Here is a 16,167-nt window from a genome sequence, read left to right as displayed (position 1 = left end):
AGTGGGTCTCTCCCTTCTCTCCCAGCATGAGAGACTGCTCTGTACTGGGCTTTGTGATGAGATGTGGGACATGCCTCTTCCCCACTTCCCTGGGAGGCTGCCAAAGGAGCCAAGCTGGTGTACAGTGGTAGAAGACCAGAAGTAAAGACTCACCTGGCAGGAGAGGGCGGAGGAGAGTGGGAGGCAGGAGAGGGTGGGATGAAGCCAAGTCTTTTGGAAGGGACACATAGCTAGGAGCTTACTAGCAGTCCTGAACTGCACCCAGAAAAACCACATATCCTCTTCCCCTAGACTGTTCCATGTGGACTCTGCACCACAGGAGGAGGCTGGATTTTGGACAGAGTGAATTCCTTGGAGGAGGAGTGCTCCTGCAGTGTCTCTGACCTCTACCTGCAAGGCTGGTACCCATCTCCTTGTGCCCAGTTCAAGTGCCCTCTTCCCTTGTAATTGCTCATCCACAGTTGCCTTATCAGGGCAGTCCCTGCTCCAGCCCACCCTGCAGGCTGGCACTGGAATCAGGGGACCTTGAGGAACAGTAGTGGGCACTGGGATTTCAGTGAGGGGAACAGGAGACAATGTGACCTGGGCTGCTCGTGAGGCCAAGCTGGATGGCCCCATGAGGAACGGCAGTCTCTGCTGACCCTTGTGGTGTCTGCCAGACAAACCTAAACCCACAAAGTAAACAGCCCTTTGCAGTCCAGAGAACTCTGGTTCCCAACTCCTCCATTTATTCAAAGTACCCAGACCAAATAGTCACTTCTAGAGGCCTTAGGGACTACAGCTTTTGAGGGACAGGGAAAATGTTTTCTGGGTTTTGGCTGGTTTTGTAAGGAAGACTGCTGCCATGCTCTGTCTCCCTAATCCAAATGCCTTTTTGCCCAGTTGAACAATTTCAGTCAGTCAATTCTGTCCAGTGGGTAGAGGTACAAAGTGTAGTAAAAAGTATTCTGTTGGGTGGGATGACAACCTCAAGTCCCTTTTGTCACCAAAAGAAAGGTTGAGCATGTGCTCAAGTTACCAGTGATGCAGCATGGCAGCATGATTTCAGAGCAGTGGGGGGAGAAAAGTGAAGAGCATGGGACCAGGAGGGCACAAAGTCATGGGAGCAGCGTGATCCCTGACACCAGAGGGTTTCTGACCACCCAAAATGTGCTGTTGTTTCTTGGCAGAGCTTAACATGACATGTGTGGGCTCACTGGTGAAGGTCTGGGGCCAGGTGTAGGCTCAGCATCCAGAGCAGGAGCAGTCCATCAAAATCTGTCTCCAGGGATTCCTGGCCAGCCCCCATCCCTTCTCCATGGATGGGAGAGTTCTGAAAACCCCCCAAAATATGTGTGTCACCCCCAGAAATATGCCATTCATGTCACACAGTGGTGGTAAGTAGGAGGGACTCTGCTTCCAGCACAGTGAGTGGAGCTGGGACCAGGGTCAGGTGACATCTCCACAGGAGAGGGCACATGTGGGCAAGCCACTGGGCTTCAGTGGGGAGGCCCTTGCTTTTGGACCTCTTACTCACACAGCCAGGAAGCCCCGAGACCCAACTGCTGGGAGCAGCTACTGGCACCCAGGCTGGAACTGTCCAGAGGTGGGATGTCACAAAGGCTGTAGCAGGGGAGAAAGAGTGCCTGTTATTGCCCAGAGAAGCTGTGGCTGCCCCACCCCTGAAAGTGTTCCAGGCCAGGCTGGGTGGGGCTTGGAGCAATCTAGAATAGTGGAAGATGTTCCTGTCCATGTCAAGGGATTGGTCTAGATGGCCTTTAAAGGTTCCTTTCAATTCAAGCCAACCCAACCCATTCTGTGATTCGGAATGTGTGACCTCCTAGGCCTCCCCCATGCTGGGAAAGGTCATGGCTGTAATGCCTCTTCTCTGCCTTTGTTCCCCCATCTTCCTTCCAGGGCTGGGAAATTTCCCTGTTTGTTATAGGATCTCTCCTGTTCCTGTTATTGTTTGTTGGCCTGGCTTCTTATTTCATAAAGGTGAGAAACCACTGTTGTATGTGCTGTGCATCCCCCACCCTCTCCTTCCCCAGGGCCTCCTCTCTAACTGCTGCACAGAGACCTGCTCCTTTACTCAGCTAAACACCTACACTGCCTTCAGACCGTTCAACATGCTGCTCCTCATTCTTGCAGAGAAGTCCCTTCCTTTTCACAAAGCCTCTGCTTCTGACAGTGCAGACTGCAGGTTCTGCAGGAGGTTAAGATAACGCCTGTAAATCCTGAATCATGCTGGGAATGTCAGTAGGTGCAGTGTAAGGGCCATCAGTGGTACTGACAACATGCTGTGGTGGGAGAGCAGAAAGCTGAAGGCATGTGGCACACAACAGATGATGCTGTGGCCACAGGGAAGAGCTCTTCCTTGGAGCAGGATGGAAATGACAGACACCTTAGGATTACCTTGGTGGAAAACACCTTCCATGTTATAACATGACACTATATTCAATAATAACTTGGTGTTCCCTAATGTGGTCAGGAGGCAAACAGCAGCTGAACATTCAGGCTGTACGTCTGTCTGAAATAAATGTTACAGTGGATGGGTCATTTAACCAGCCCAGGTGGTTTATTTTTATAAATTTTTGCTGGGTTTTTTTTTAGCACTGGATAAAGGGCTGATGTGCAAGAGTTAGAAATGAGGAAAGTTCTTAGAATGCATTTGGGGAATAGAAAACCCAGTGTGTATATATATATATATATATGTATATACATATATATATATATATATATATATATATTCTTTTTTTATAAATAATTTAAGAAATAGCCCAAGTCAGATTTAGTGAAGCTCTTTCAGAAACCAGCGCAGTTTTAAGTACACATGCCAGGGCACAGCAGTTGTCCTGCTCCTCTTTTTCTCTGAAATGTTAACAGAGACATTGGGAAAATGCCTGCTGAGTGCTGGTCATCCAGCCTCTTCTTTTCAAACCTGAGGTGCAGATTAGCTGCCTTGTGCAAAAGAGCAGAGCAACTGATCACGTGTTTTTCTTCATCTCTTGCTTTTCAGCCATCCCCAAAATCACACCAAGATCGAAATGAATGAGCGCAGGCAGATGGCAGCAGACTTCTAGCTCTCCTGGGCACAGCTGGGCCTGAGAGCCCTGGGGCCAGCCACGTGTCCTGGGGGAGCAGAGCGGGTGAACAGCTCCCCCCAGCACCGGGTTGCTGCTGCACAGACCTGCCACAGGCATCTACATCTGTGCATGTGTACAGCTCCGTGTGTGTGTCTGTGCGCAAACACCTCCACTGGTTTTTACCCTTCTTAATTTTGACCTTGGACTCAAAGAGACCTCAGAAACAGGCTGGGGACTTCTCATAGGCACAGACTGTGCCAAGCAGGGTGCCAGCGCAGACAGAAGCCTGCTTGGCTGATGTGGGGGAAGGACGCATGCTCTGCCTCCCCTTGGGATTCACTACTGGGTGCTGAGCCAAGGCCACCCCATCAGACCTTTCCTGCTGGCAGGCAAGGCCAGTCTCTGGTCCTTCTGGACTCCAATGCTCAGTGAGGGCCCATCAGCCTCCGCCATGCCCTTCTGGGTCAGGCAAGGAAGTTCTCAGCATCATGACCTGCTCTGCTAGAGCAGCTCTGCAACACCAGCAGCCTGCTCTAGGGAGAGCCCTTACAACAGCCAGGAGGGTATCCTGCCCAGGAAAACCGGTTGGAGGAGAGCTGAACACCCAGTTAATCATCTCCTGCCCAGGTGCAACTCTTACTGCTATGGTCCTGCCCGTATCTTGCCAGACAGTGAGCAGCAGCAGTACCAGACTCCAGATCTGCTGGGTTTGTGGGGTGAGGAGGGTGAAATCTGCTCAGTAAAGATTGTTTCCTACAAGTCTGATCTATCCCTAATGGTGCAGCAGCTGATACCAGGCTCCAGAAACATCATGTGTGGAGCGCTGGTCTCACCTCATGGGTTTCTGCACCCTGTGCAGTTCCATGCATGGTGATAGTGAGCCAGACAGATCCAGCCTGCTCACTGGCTGGGGTGAGGGGTAGGGAATAGGCAGATACTGATCCCACACTGGTTCTGAACCGTGGTGTAGACACATTTTTACTGAACAAGCTTTTGTGGAGGGGAGGGCAAGATTGATCACCATGGCATTGACCCTCATGGGAAGGAAGCTTCCTGTATCCTTGGAGTCCCACCTCCCTGCTGTGTCCATGTTAGCTGCATCTTCTCCTTGCAGGCAACTGCCTTCTGCTGAGGTCCATAGGCCCCAGTCACCTCCACGATCAGCAGCACAGGAGGAGCAAGGCCTCAGCCTTCCACTGTCCAGCCTTCTGTGCCAGGCAGCCCCTTCCAGTCAGCAAGGCTGGGAACATGAGGCACCAGGGACCTTATATGCTGGGCGCTGCATGTAATCCTTAGGCAGCCTCTGAGAGATGGTTTTTCCATCTGGCTCCATTAGCACAGTACTGCTGCCGCACACAGGCCTTGTGGGAGCTCAGATCAGCTCCATCTTGAACTGGCTGAAGTTTGGCATGCTGGGTGAGGGCTCAGCCATGCTGCTGAAGGGGCCACAGGACTGGGTGGCTGGCACAGCGCCGTGGCTCACGGTGGAGCTGAGCTGCTGCAGTGTCATCAGCACCTCCTGCTGCAGCCGCTGCTGGTGCTCCTGCTGGCGTTCCAGGCGGCACTGCCGCTCCAGCACCGCATGCAGGGCCTGGCTCAGCTTCTGCACCTCCATCTGTACAGCATCCAGCTTCTCGGCAATGGCAGGGCAGCTGGGAGCAGTTGGGGGCACTGGTCCGCCCCAAGCAAGGCTGTGATTTCCTGGACACACAGAGTTTGGCAAGGCAGTCTGAGTGCTGGCATCTTTGACCTGGAATAGTGGAAGGCAGGAGAGAAGGGAATTTGAAATATTACCAGCTGCATGTTCAATGGCAAATTTAACAAGGGATTTATTCTGCACTTAGCTACAAGGCTCAGAGAAGAGCTCTCAGAGAAAGGCATCACCTCACTGCAGACCTCTAGACCTCACCATGTGCTGCGCTTCAGCCCCACCCAGCCCCTAAGCTCCATTGGAGCCCCTGCTGCACCATGTTGTTGGCACATGCTGATCCATCCTGGGTGAGTGCTGCTGAACAGCAGTGGGGCTGCCCATGCTGATGCCAGGCTTGTGTTTGCTCTCTGCAGGGACAGAAACAACATACCTTGGATTTTGATTTATAGCCTTGGGTGGCTGGAAGAACCTCCTGAGATGGTACTGACACCAAGCCTTAAAAAGAGGTTTGTGAGCTGCCGGTTGGAGGCCAAGCCTGGCGTGACTGGCATCTCCATGGCCAGCTGCAAGTGCTGGCTGGAGGTGGGTGGACGCATGGCCTCATCCCCACCCAGGGGGGCTTCCCAGATATATTTACCAAGTGTCAGGGTTAGCATTGCTGGGGAGTGCAGCTAGCAGAGGCTGGGGGCACTCTGGGAGCCTTTCACCCCCAGAAGCCTGCCCCACCACATGGTGTAGATGCAACAGGGTTCTGTGCAGGGCTGGCCAGATGGCAGCAGCTCCTGGCTGGAGCAGATGGATTCTCCCATCCTGCCATCCTACCTTTTTCTGCAGGAGGATAGCCCTGTCCACTGTCTTCTTTTTCACCACCAGGGCTGAGTTCTGGGTGGGGGGTGTAACCAGCTGCCCTCGGCTGGGCAGTGGCTGGGGCAGGGGGGCAAGGCCCCCCAGAGCAGTTCCTGGTGCCAGGACTGTGCCTGTGGAGCTGTCATCACCTGCAACAACAGAGAGAGAAACACCTAAAAGGAGGCCCTTGGGGGTCTCCAGTGGGGAATGGGGCCCTTTCATGAGCCCATCAGTGCCAGGAAGTGGCCATGGTAAACCCCAGTGGAGCCAGGCCTTACCATTTCCAGGGGCCAGCCCCACAGCCAAAGTGTCCCCAAGCTGCCCACCGTCCTTGCAGAGTGAGGCCACACTGACAATCTGGATGCCTTCCTTGGTGTCCTGGCTGCCAGCCCTGCAGGGTGCCCGGCTGCCCATAGGATCCCCGGAGGGCAGTGCAGGGTGCTGGGTGCCCAGCAGCCTGGGGGGCTCAGCCTCATGCCCCTGCAGCGGGGGCCAGGGCTGGTCCCCATCCCAGCCAGGGGCCACTGACCCCGGCTCCACACTCTTCCTCTTGAGGAAGAGGTACACGGCCTGCGGCGTCACCCGGATGTCATCCAGCTCCAGCACCTTCTTGATCTTGCGGAAGCTCAGCCCAGCCCTGCGCAGCTCCACGATCCTCCTCTTGGCATGGTCGTCCAGCCGGCCCATTGCTGCCGGGACTCCTGCTGCGCCCGGCACCTACATCCCCGCAGTGCATCCGTGGTGGGGATGCTGGCACCCCCCAGCAGCTCTATGCCCCGTGATGGCGCTCAGGCTCAGCTAGTGCCTTGCTGCCAGGCTCCTGGTCCTTGCTCTGAGTCCATGTGTTGCCATCCCCAGCAGTGACACGGTTCCCAGGTGGAAAGGGTGAAGGAGGTGGCTCTTCCCACCAGAGTGAATATGGACAGCTCCAAGCCTGTCCCTTGCTCACGTGGAGCCCCTTTAGAGAGAGGGGTCTAGCTTGGTCCCCCAGTCTGCCAAGGGCAAAGAGGATGGTGATGGGCTGGGCTCTTCCCAGTGTCCTGAACTGGACATCAATCCCACCCTGCCAGCAGCAGTGAGGAATCAGAAGCAGTCAGGATCTCAAGCAGCAACTCAGTGTCTCAGGAAGCCTGGAGAGAGTCCTGGCAAGTGATGGGTCATTGCACAAGGCTGGCAGGACTCCACTGTGGTTCCCTGATGGCCCAGAAGGTCACGGCAAGCAGAACTGTAGAAACTCCATGTGGGAACTGCTGGTGCTGCAGAGCCTGCCCTTGGGTCTGGAGAAGACACCGTCCTGTACCTTTGGGAGAAGCAAATGCAATCACTGATACACTTGTAAAGAAGGCACAACTATAAATATAATGGCTGCACTTCCTGTGCTTCTTCTCTCACACCAGGTACATGCCTGTACCACACAGGGATATACCTTATATATGCCTATGCATGCACATGTATGTGTCTGCACAACTATGGTGGAGAGTATTTTCCACTTTCTACCAATTCCTTAATCTGCAGGCATTTCTTGGACCCTCAGTGCTGCAGCTGCTCCCTAAAGGACATACTTTTAGGTTTCACTTCACTAAAATACATATCTTCCAGGAATTCACAGAAGACAGCAAAATGCTTCCGATTAGAGACTACCTCAAATGGCTGCTGCCAAGCAGATGTGATATAGGAACTTTTTCCAAACCACAATTCCCAAGGTTCATGTGGACCTTAAAAAAGACAATAATGTGTTATGTTGGCCAAGAAGGCACAGAGACTGGTGGGCATCAGCCTCGGGGAGAAATGGAGTCAATTTGATAGAGGAGTTTTGCCCCTCTGCATCTTACTTGTTCCGTGGTAAAAGAAAGACACATTAGCTGCAAAGATGTAGGCTCTACTTTGATCCAGCTCTGTTTATGTCTAGAGGCAACCCCATGCCCTGCTTGTGTGCATTAGGGACCTTGTAGATAAGAGCTGGGGAAGTGGATATTGGAAAACACACATCCTTGGATGTGGACAGTGCTCTTGCAGAGCAAGAGCAAAAGGTCAGAAATTCTTAACCTTCCCCACATCAAAGGAAGATGCTCCAAGGAGACCACCACCTTAAAGCTGCAGGTGTGAGGAGTTTGAGCCCTGGCAATATACTCTGCTCTCCTCCCACAGTGTCTCCAGACACAGCCAGAGGACACTGGAGTACCTGAGCAGCTGGCGACAGAAACATATCATTTACATAAATGCCAGGAAAGCCAACAGCCATGGCTGCAGCCTTCACCCAGCCTCCACAGGGAAGATGAGGAGACCACCTTGGAGGAGAACCAACTCCACACTGCATCTCCTCCAGCTTCTTCTCCACTGAAAGTGTTGCTCTCCGTGTACCAGACCCATGTCCCAAATCCCTCCTTCATAACATGCTCATCCCCTTCAGCCCTTCCCCAGCCCTCGACTGAGATCCCACCACCCTGCCCTGCTTTCCTGGGCTTGGGGAAAGCTCATCGGAGGCACAGACTATCCCTGCTCCACTAACCCCATGTAAATTCAGCATTCCAAATTCACAGTGTACTCTCAGAACCCTCCATTTGTTGGAGGAGCAGCAGGATGAGGAGTTTGGCCAGGATGGCTTCAGGGCATGGATATGGACAGCAGCTCCATGGAGATATGCCATCAATGCAAGGCTTCACCCAAGCTCCTTATCCTTCAAGAACAGCACTTGCCTCTGCAGCAGGGCTCTACAAAAAAATCTATTTACTGATCAGAGGTAGACCATGACTCGAAAAGCCATTTCAGGAAGACGCTGCAAAACAGACTGGGGGTCAGAATCCAGCAGCTGACCAGGAGATGCAAGAGGCAAGTGCAGGCATAAGTGCAGGTCAAAAACCAGTTCCAACCCTGCTCACTTACACCTTGAGGGCAGACAAAGTGCACAACAGCTACTCCACTCCTGTCAGGTATGGGAAAAGGGTTACCAGTGAAAGCAACCTGAGTCTATTCCATAAAATGCAGTATTCCAGCAACTTCCTCCAAGATCACAGAATCACAGAAACGAATTAGATTGGAAAAGACCTCTGAGTGCAACCTTTGACTGATCAACACCTTGTCAATTAGACCATGGCACTAAGTGCCACATCCAGTCTTTTCTTAAACACCTCCAGGGATGGTGACTCCCATCATGTCCCTGGGCAGCCTATTCCAATGCCTGACAACTCTTCCTATGAAGAAATTAGAAATTTTTCCTGATATTCAACCAGACTCCTCCCCTGGCTCAGCCTGAAGCTACGTCCTTGTCCTGTCACTAGTTCACTGGGAGAAAAGCCTTTCAGGTAGTTGTACAGAGTGATAAGGTTACCCCTGAGCCTCCTTTTCTCCAGGCTAAACAACCCCAGCTCCCTCAGGCATTCCTCATAAGATTTACCCTCTAGACCCTTCCCCAGCTTCACTGTCATTCTCTGGACTCACTCCAGCACCTCATTCTCTCTCCTGATTTGAGGAATCCAGAATGCTTTGGATGGAAAGGGACCTTAAAACTCATCTTGTTTCACTCCCTGCCATGGACAGGGACACCCTCCACTTTCCCAGGTTCATACAAGCCCCGTCCAACCTGGCCTTGAACACTTCCAGGGGCAGCCACAGCTGCTCTGGGCAACCTGTGCCAGGGCCTCAGCACCCTCACAGGGAAGACTTTCTTCCTAATATTTCATCTAAACCTACTCTCTGACAGCTTGAAGCCATTCCCCCTTGTCCTATTTCTAGATGCCCTTGTAAAAAATATCTCTTCATGCTCCTTGTAAGCTCCCTTCAACTACTGGAAGGCCAGCTCATAAGATCCCACAGTCAGCCCTTGCAACAGCCTGGCCTAGCTCCATCTCTACATATAACTTTATTTATCAGGTATTGCTGCAAACTCAGTTTTCCTGTACTAATGTGCTCCCCATTTCCACACTGAGTACATCATCTCCTCTTTCTTCCTCTCCAGAGGGTATTTTCCCCAGGGAGCTGCAGCCTGTGCTATGCACACACCTTATCAACTTACACATTCACAACAGAGATGAGATCTTTACACTCACCTGGCCTTTAAGGTGTTTGTTACTCTCCAATAATTTTTGCACAAGGAAAAGCAAAAATCAGTTCAATGAGAGGGAAAGATTCAAGGATTTTCTAGACCTGTGACTAATAAGGTTCCCTTTGCTTTCCAGGGCCAGGCTGGGAGTGACAGGGTTCCTATAATGGTTTCTTTCACCACTTGGGAAAAGTTAATTCCAGTGCTGGTTTTACAGGAGGATAGGAAAAAGGAGCACATTTGTGTAAGAAAAGTCACAGCAATTGTGGGAGCTCACCCTCTGCATCTAACGCTTTCCATTTCTGTGGATATCAGGAACACAGAGGGGGTTCATCTCCTCCAGAAAATCCTGAAACAGTCTCATCTGGACTGACTCAACCATTGCTATTTCTAAAATAGAGCAGCACCACAAAGTTGGCTTGGCTGGCATTTCCATACAAAGACCAGGTGCCATGAGCCGAGTGTGGGCAATAAAAGTCCCTGTTCTGAAATCCTGCTTGCCTCTGCTTCCCTGGCTGTCACACTGTGTTCCAGCCACAGCTGCAAGTCCTTCGGCAAACCCAGATTCAGCAGCCACAGATTATTCCCCTGCAAGCTGCAATGGCTTTTCATGGTATGAAAGTGTCTTCCTGCCACACCCTTTGTGTTTTGCAGTGGGATGAGGATCCCCGGGGAAGATGCAGTGACTGGATCACTCAGTTTACTTAGTTCCAATCAGAGAGGGCTGTCATGCAGCACCACAAGCTACAAGTTTTTCCCTTTAGTGGGTTGGCTTCTGAGACCTTACACAGCCAGCTGGACATACACATTTGCCTTGTTGCACCACCACACCTGCAACAGGAATCTTACTCCAGTCTGCCAATTTAGGTGTCTGTCCAAATTTCAGATTAGCCACCCTTTCTTCAGCTGCTGCTGAATGCTTGCAATGTCTGAGGTCTTTATGTACTTAGTTGTAGCTGAGAAAGGCCCTTTACCCCAGTATTACTGCTGGTAATGCTCTATTCCATAACTCTGCATGCAGCTATATCCACAAAAACACAGCCTAGAGCCTGGAGCAGCCTTCCCATCACCAGGATTGCTTCCTTAGTTCCCATATGCTCTGGCCCAGATAATACTGCATACAAAATTAAACAGCCTCAACAGAGGAGGAGAAAGAAGACAGCATGCTCCAGACTTCCTTTCAGAGCAGAGTGGATTTAAGGTCTAAAAAAGAGGAAGAGCATGAATTCAGTCTTCCTGCAACTCAAGTAATGTAACCACCAGCCTTAAGCCAAGCAGGCTCTTCCTCTGCACAACCTGTTCCTGTGCTTGTGCAAGCCCCCACTCCAGGAGGTGAACCTGAGAGGACCTCCCCAGTGTCCATCCTGCAAGTCCTTGGAGTAGAGCTCCCTCACTGCCTGCACACACATCCACCCCAGCCACTGCCACCTGTCTCTCCCACAGTTTTTCTGAAGCCCTGATTACCTGGCTTTGAATGACAAATTCCCCAAGGACGAAACATTAGCTGTGTGACCGTGGAGCTGGCTCATGTTTGGGAAGATTAACTTCTCCCTTTTGTCTCACAGCTGCTCTTGGACACAGGCAGTTTTTATCCTAGGGAGGTACAAGCAAGCTGCTTCTAGAATTCATGCTGAGGTGAAGCAAGGAAGAGTCAATCCTTCAACAGACATGGCAAAGGTCACTGTGCTACCCCGGGGCTGTGTTTTCTCAATGGCTGTTTCAGCTGCATCAAGCCTGTGGCCAGCCTGGCCCACGAGATGGAACAGCCTCGGAGACATGGAGGCATTTATGTACAGATGGTCCTAATCAGAGCGATAAGCTCCGATCCACTATTTCAGGAGCAGCAAAGTCATGAGGCAGCAGATACAGAGGTGCAGCAACAGGTTTCACCCAAGAGGCAAACTGCTGATACTGAGAACAGATGTGAATGAAGAGGAAGGAGAAAAGCAAAAGCTGTGGCCCACAGGGAGCATGAAGATGCAGAGCAAGAAGATAAAGCTCATTGTCTGGTCTCAGCAATTGAAAACAAACACTTTATGTTGTTAACATCCCAAAGCATGTTGAGCTTAAGGGCTTGCTGTGCTACACAGAGTGCAAAATACTCCTGCCCTAAGAAGGTCCATGTCAGATCACGAAGAACAAAGTTGGATGTGGCTATGTCTCTTTCCTTTCAATGCTCTTTGTACAGTGCAAGGCTGGTTTACCAAGGCATGGGAAACAGTTTACCTCGTTCACAATCAATTTAGTGTTGCCAAAAGGGGACTGATCCTCATGGACCTTGTAAGAAGACACAAGCCAAATCTGTCAGATCTGGGCCTTGTGATTACAAACAGCTTGACAAGGCTCTCTTGCCCACACTTTCCTTTGTGTCTGATTTCCAGACCTCCTTCTCAGATGCCCAGCACAGCCTGGGAAGCTGGAGCAGCTGCAAGCAGCTGAGGAGGGACACTCATTCATCTTGTTTAGTTTTGTTGCTTTCCTGTAGTGTTCTGAATAGCTGCTGCAAAACCTGGCAAGACAAGTCCTTTTTCACTCTGCATCAGCTTGGAAGGGAAAATAATTATTATAAACATCTCCCAGAAGCGCAGGGAAGACAGTGCTGGTTTACATGGGATTCAGATATAGATTCAGACAGCAAGAAATATATCAAGTAGAGCAAAGGAATTGTGGAAGGAGTCTGCTAGGGATGCCCAAATCCTCACCCTGCAGAGAACTGTGCTCTGAACACACTCATGTGTCCATAGGGAGGACAATCCTCCACTGGGCTTCCTGCCCTCTGGGTCCTGGTCCAGAGCCTGCCTGGCACAGCTCGGAAGGGACATGGATAGTTCTTTGCTATTAATGCAGAGAACAGTTTCACTGCAGTAGGGACAGACTGGGAAGTCATAGCTCTGTGGAGACAGGTAATCAGAAAAGGCTCACAGAATCACAGGATACCCCGAGCTGGAAGCGACCCACAAGGATCACTGAGTCCAACTCCTGGCCCTGCACAGGACCCAAGAATGGCAATGAGCTGGCCAAGGTGGTTCAGTGGAACTTAGCCCGGAAAAAGATGAATGGTATTAGGTGTCCAATGCTGAAATGTTGCCAAAGCAGAAAGATCTGCACCAGGGGAAAATGGTCATTTCTCCTAGGCTACAATTTTACTCAGTGCCACTGTTCTGTGGGATTTGCCAAGCCTTATGGAAGCAATAACATTATCTAACAGTACGCAGCATCCCACCTTACCTGTGTACCTGACCCTTTCTTGTAAAATTGGTGATGGAGCAGCTCTGTTATAGGTTTTATCAAAAGGTGATAGGTCAGATGAATTTAGACAGTGCTGCTGTCTGAAGGGATAACCTCAGAAGGGATTTTAATCAAGTTGTACTTGAGACATCAGAATGGCAGAGAGAAAGGGCTGGGTCTGGCCAGGATTTGAAGTGAGCTGTTTAGAGCCCATAGCTCGGTTTGCTCTACCACCTGCTCTAACAACTGCTGTGCTTTCAGAGCAGTTGAGGAGCTACCCCTGCCTGGCCACACTTTAAAAATCAGATCCTAACATGGAAAACATAAAAAATTATGGTTCTACTTTAAGATTTTCAGAATGTGAACACTGAAGAAAGCTGGATCTCCACAAGGTTCTTTTACGTTTTGGGGGTTGCAAAAAAAAAAAAAAATTTAGTACAATGGTATACATAGCTTGCCCTTGCCTCAGACAATGCTTCTACAGCCTGGAGCTCATTGGGGAACAGGGTATAGAGATATGGTGGAAAGATAAAGTGTGTTGGGATGTTTGGGATCACAGGGTAACAACACTGTGTTAGTGTTGTTAGTACTGTTACCTCATCTTTGAGGGGAGAAAGGGAACAGTACCGGGAATACTGGAAAATCCTCCCTTATTGGTGAACAAGTCCTAGGCCATACACCACAGAGCAGAGACACTATAAAATCACACTGACAGCCTTCAACAAAAGGCTTTCCACTGCATCAAGTCTCCCACAGCCCAAAACCCAGAGGTCACCCTCAACATTTTTACCTGGTCTGACAAACTCATCATGGTTGTGATGCTGTGTCTGGTAAAGGTTGGGTATGTATTAAGAAATTATTTGGAGCATCCAAACATGGTATTAAGAACTGTAGAACCACAGCTTGAAGGAACAAGATGCTTTCACAGAGCACCTAGTGGCCTGTGGGAGAGGAGCAGGCTGGATTTCACATTCTGGCTCCAAAATCTATCTTTGCCCTCACACTGAACAAATTCATCAAGTGAACTTTAGTATTCAGACAAGAACAAAAATGCCAAGTATCTCACTGTCCTGCCTTTACCTGTACCTCTCTGTAAAGCATTATGTACTTGGAGTCACTGCTGTCCGCAGACACAGCCCTTCCAGCAGAGAGAGCTGCACTGGCTGCACCACAAGCACACCTTGAATTTCTAGTCTTTCACATGCCTTACGAGCAAACAAATAAATCACTGCAAAGTGTAACACAGTATTTATTCCTTGTGGTGAAACCAGGACGTTTGCCTAAGTTAGCATTGAGCAGGTGTATTCCAACAGCATCAGGACAGAAGAGTGTTGCAGGAAAATGAGCATCAAAGCACGGTTTTTAAGCGAAAAGCCCTGAAATATACAAATGTATGCATTGACACATCCAGAGGCAGACAGTCATGAAGTCCTAAACCTGTTCATGGCCTAGCTACCAGTGTGCACTGCAAGAATAGCCTTAGACCTCAAGAGAGGACCAGTTGTTCAGAAACTACAGCAGATAGCTTAATAGACCTGTAAGTATTTCAACTAAATTTCTAAATTCACACCCTTCTGTAGATTAGAGAGAAATCCCAAAATGTCCTATTTTTGTTGTTCCAAATCTATGTAGCTACTCAACAACTGGAAGCAGCCATTGGAAACTCTCTCAACTCCCTGCAATGACAACTAAAGCCGTTTCTACACATTTGGATGAAAAGTTTCCGAGTCCTTAGAAGACAAATGCCCTACCCTGAAATTCCTCTAAGGAAGCCACACAGACTGTATCCTCTGGAGCCACACGCATCTACTCCTACTCTCATAAACGTGCAGGAGTGACAGACTGAACAGGAGGCAGGCCAAAGATCTCCCAGCACAGGGAAAACACCAGCATCCAGAGGCTGTGGGCTGAGCTAGTGCTGCAGCGCAAACCCCATAAATGCTACGCATTTGTACAGGGTGCTCACACCTCACCATGATACAGGAATGCCAGTGTTGCTGTGGGCATTCGAATGACCCACTGATCACCTGGATGTCCAGGGCCTCAAGGAGAACTCTCTGTAGTTGCCACCACAACCCAAAGCCAATTAATAGGAAGGACAAATGAAGCAAGTTGCAAGTCGGCGCAACACACGGGACAAGCGCCCTCAGCCTCAGGCAGCGTTTAGAGACAATTAGCGCAACCCCACGGGAGCAGAGCAGTTCACCTGCGGAGGTGGCTGTAAATGGCCTGTCCTCAGCAGCAGCCTGGGAGTGCAGGAGGGAAGGGACAGAAAAGCACTGAAGTAAGAGCCAAAAGCAGCACTCACACAGCTCTGTTATTTCATCTGCTGCTCGTCCACCAACACATGGGCAGTATCTAAAGGAATCTGCACTTCGCTGGAAAATTGCTGGGCAGGCTTCTGAGTTTAAGAAGCGGCTGGAGGACAGCACTTCAGATCAGGCATGCCACTCCCAGCTCCGACACCGAACATCAGAACCGCACCAGCCTCCGCACGGCCGCGGGCCCGGAGCCCTGTCCTGCTGCACCTTCCCTGTGCCCGCACCACTGCCGGGGGTTCCTCTCATCCTTCCCCACGCCGCTCCCAGCACCCAAACGAGCTCAATGCACAGAAGCGAATGGGCAGAGGACCCACGTACAGGGACTCCCGACGGCTGCCGGGGTCCTCTCAGGCGACGGCACCAACTCGCTGCCGCGTTCTCCGGCGGCCGGGAGCAGCCAGCGCAGCCCAGCTCTACCGCAGCCAACTTTCAGGGAAGCGGCTGTTTGAAAAGCGCCTGTCGTCTTTGTTCGGTTGGGGCAGAGCCAGCAAGGGCTGCCGGGAAGGTCACCCAAGCGGACACCGATGTACAGGAAGGGCGGAGCCCTCCTCGTAACCCTTTCGGGGCAGCCGCGCTGCAGGGCCGCCCGGAGCGGCTTCGCCTCAGGGCACAGGCCCGTCTGTCCCGTCCCGGAGCATAGCCCTGGCGTGGCTGGTCACACCCGTGCCAGAGGATGGAGGAGAAGCCTCACAGGAGGCAGCGCTGCCGTCCCCACAGGTCCCCTCCAGCCCTGGAAGCACCAGCTCGATCCCTGCGGGGGATGGTGGCTGCGCTGTGCCAGCCGTGCTCTAGCAGCGGGCAGAGGCCTCAGCGGGGCCATTGGCTCTGAAACTGAAGCATACACGTGCTTCGAGCTGCTCTCATCTCTGCTGGTGCCCCCAAATGAGATGTTAAAACGTCTCTCCTCGTTCACGCTTGGCTTAAAGGCTCAGTCCTGCCAGCTGGTGGCAGCCCCTGGAAGCGGATCAGAGCTCCCCCAGGCTGCCACCACCGTCCTGGGGCTGGCCTGCGGCCCAC

The 16,167-nt window shown here is 51.3% G+C and overlaps 1 protein-coding gene across 2 annotated transcripts; it reads right to left on the bottom strand.

The window, feature by feature from the left end:
• Nucleotides 1-706: 706 nt before the first annotated feature.
• Nucleotides 707-15,626, bottom strand: LOC135281167 (uncharacterized). Of its 2 annotated transcripts, none has more exons than XM_064389792.1 (4): nucleotides 15,138-15,626; nucleotides 5,841-6,862; nucleotides 5,539-5,711; nucleotides 707-4,815 (listed from the first exon to the last, which is right to left on the bottom strand). In XM_064389792.1, the coding sequence occupies exons 2-4, from the start codon at nucleotides 6,247-6,249 to the stop codon at nucleotides 4,438-4,440; spliced, it is 960 nt and encodes a 319-aa protein (XP_064245862.1). In that variant the 5' UTR covers nucleotides 6,250-6,862; nucleotides 15,138-15,626; the 3' UTR covers nucleotides 707-4,437. The 2 variants fall into 2 exon arrangements, with proteins under 2 accessions (XP_064245862.1, XP_064245861.1); XM_064389791.1 differs by having other exon boundaries at nucleotides 15,469-15,626.
• Nucleotides 15,627-16,167: the final 541 nt, after the last annotated feature.

The sequence above is a fragment of the Passer domesticus genome, chromosome 15, assembly GCF_036417665.1.
Source record: "Passer domesticus isolate bPasDom1 chromosome 15, bPasDom1.hap1, whole genome shotgun sequence".
NCBI lineage: Eukaryota > Metazoa > Chordata > Aves > Passeriformes > Passeridae > Passer > Passer domesticus.
The sequence above is the reverse complement of the archived record's forward strand: the minus strand, read 5'-3'. Positions and strand labels throughout refer to the sequence as shown.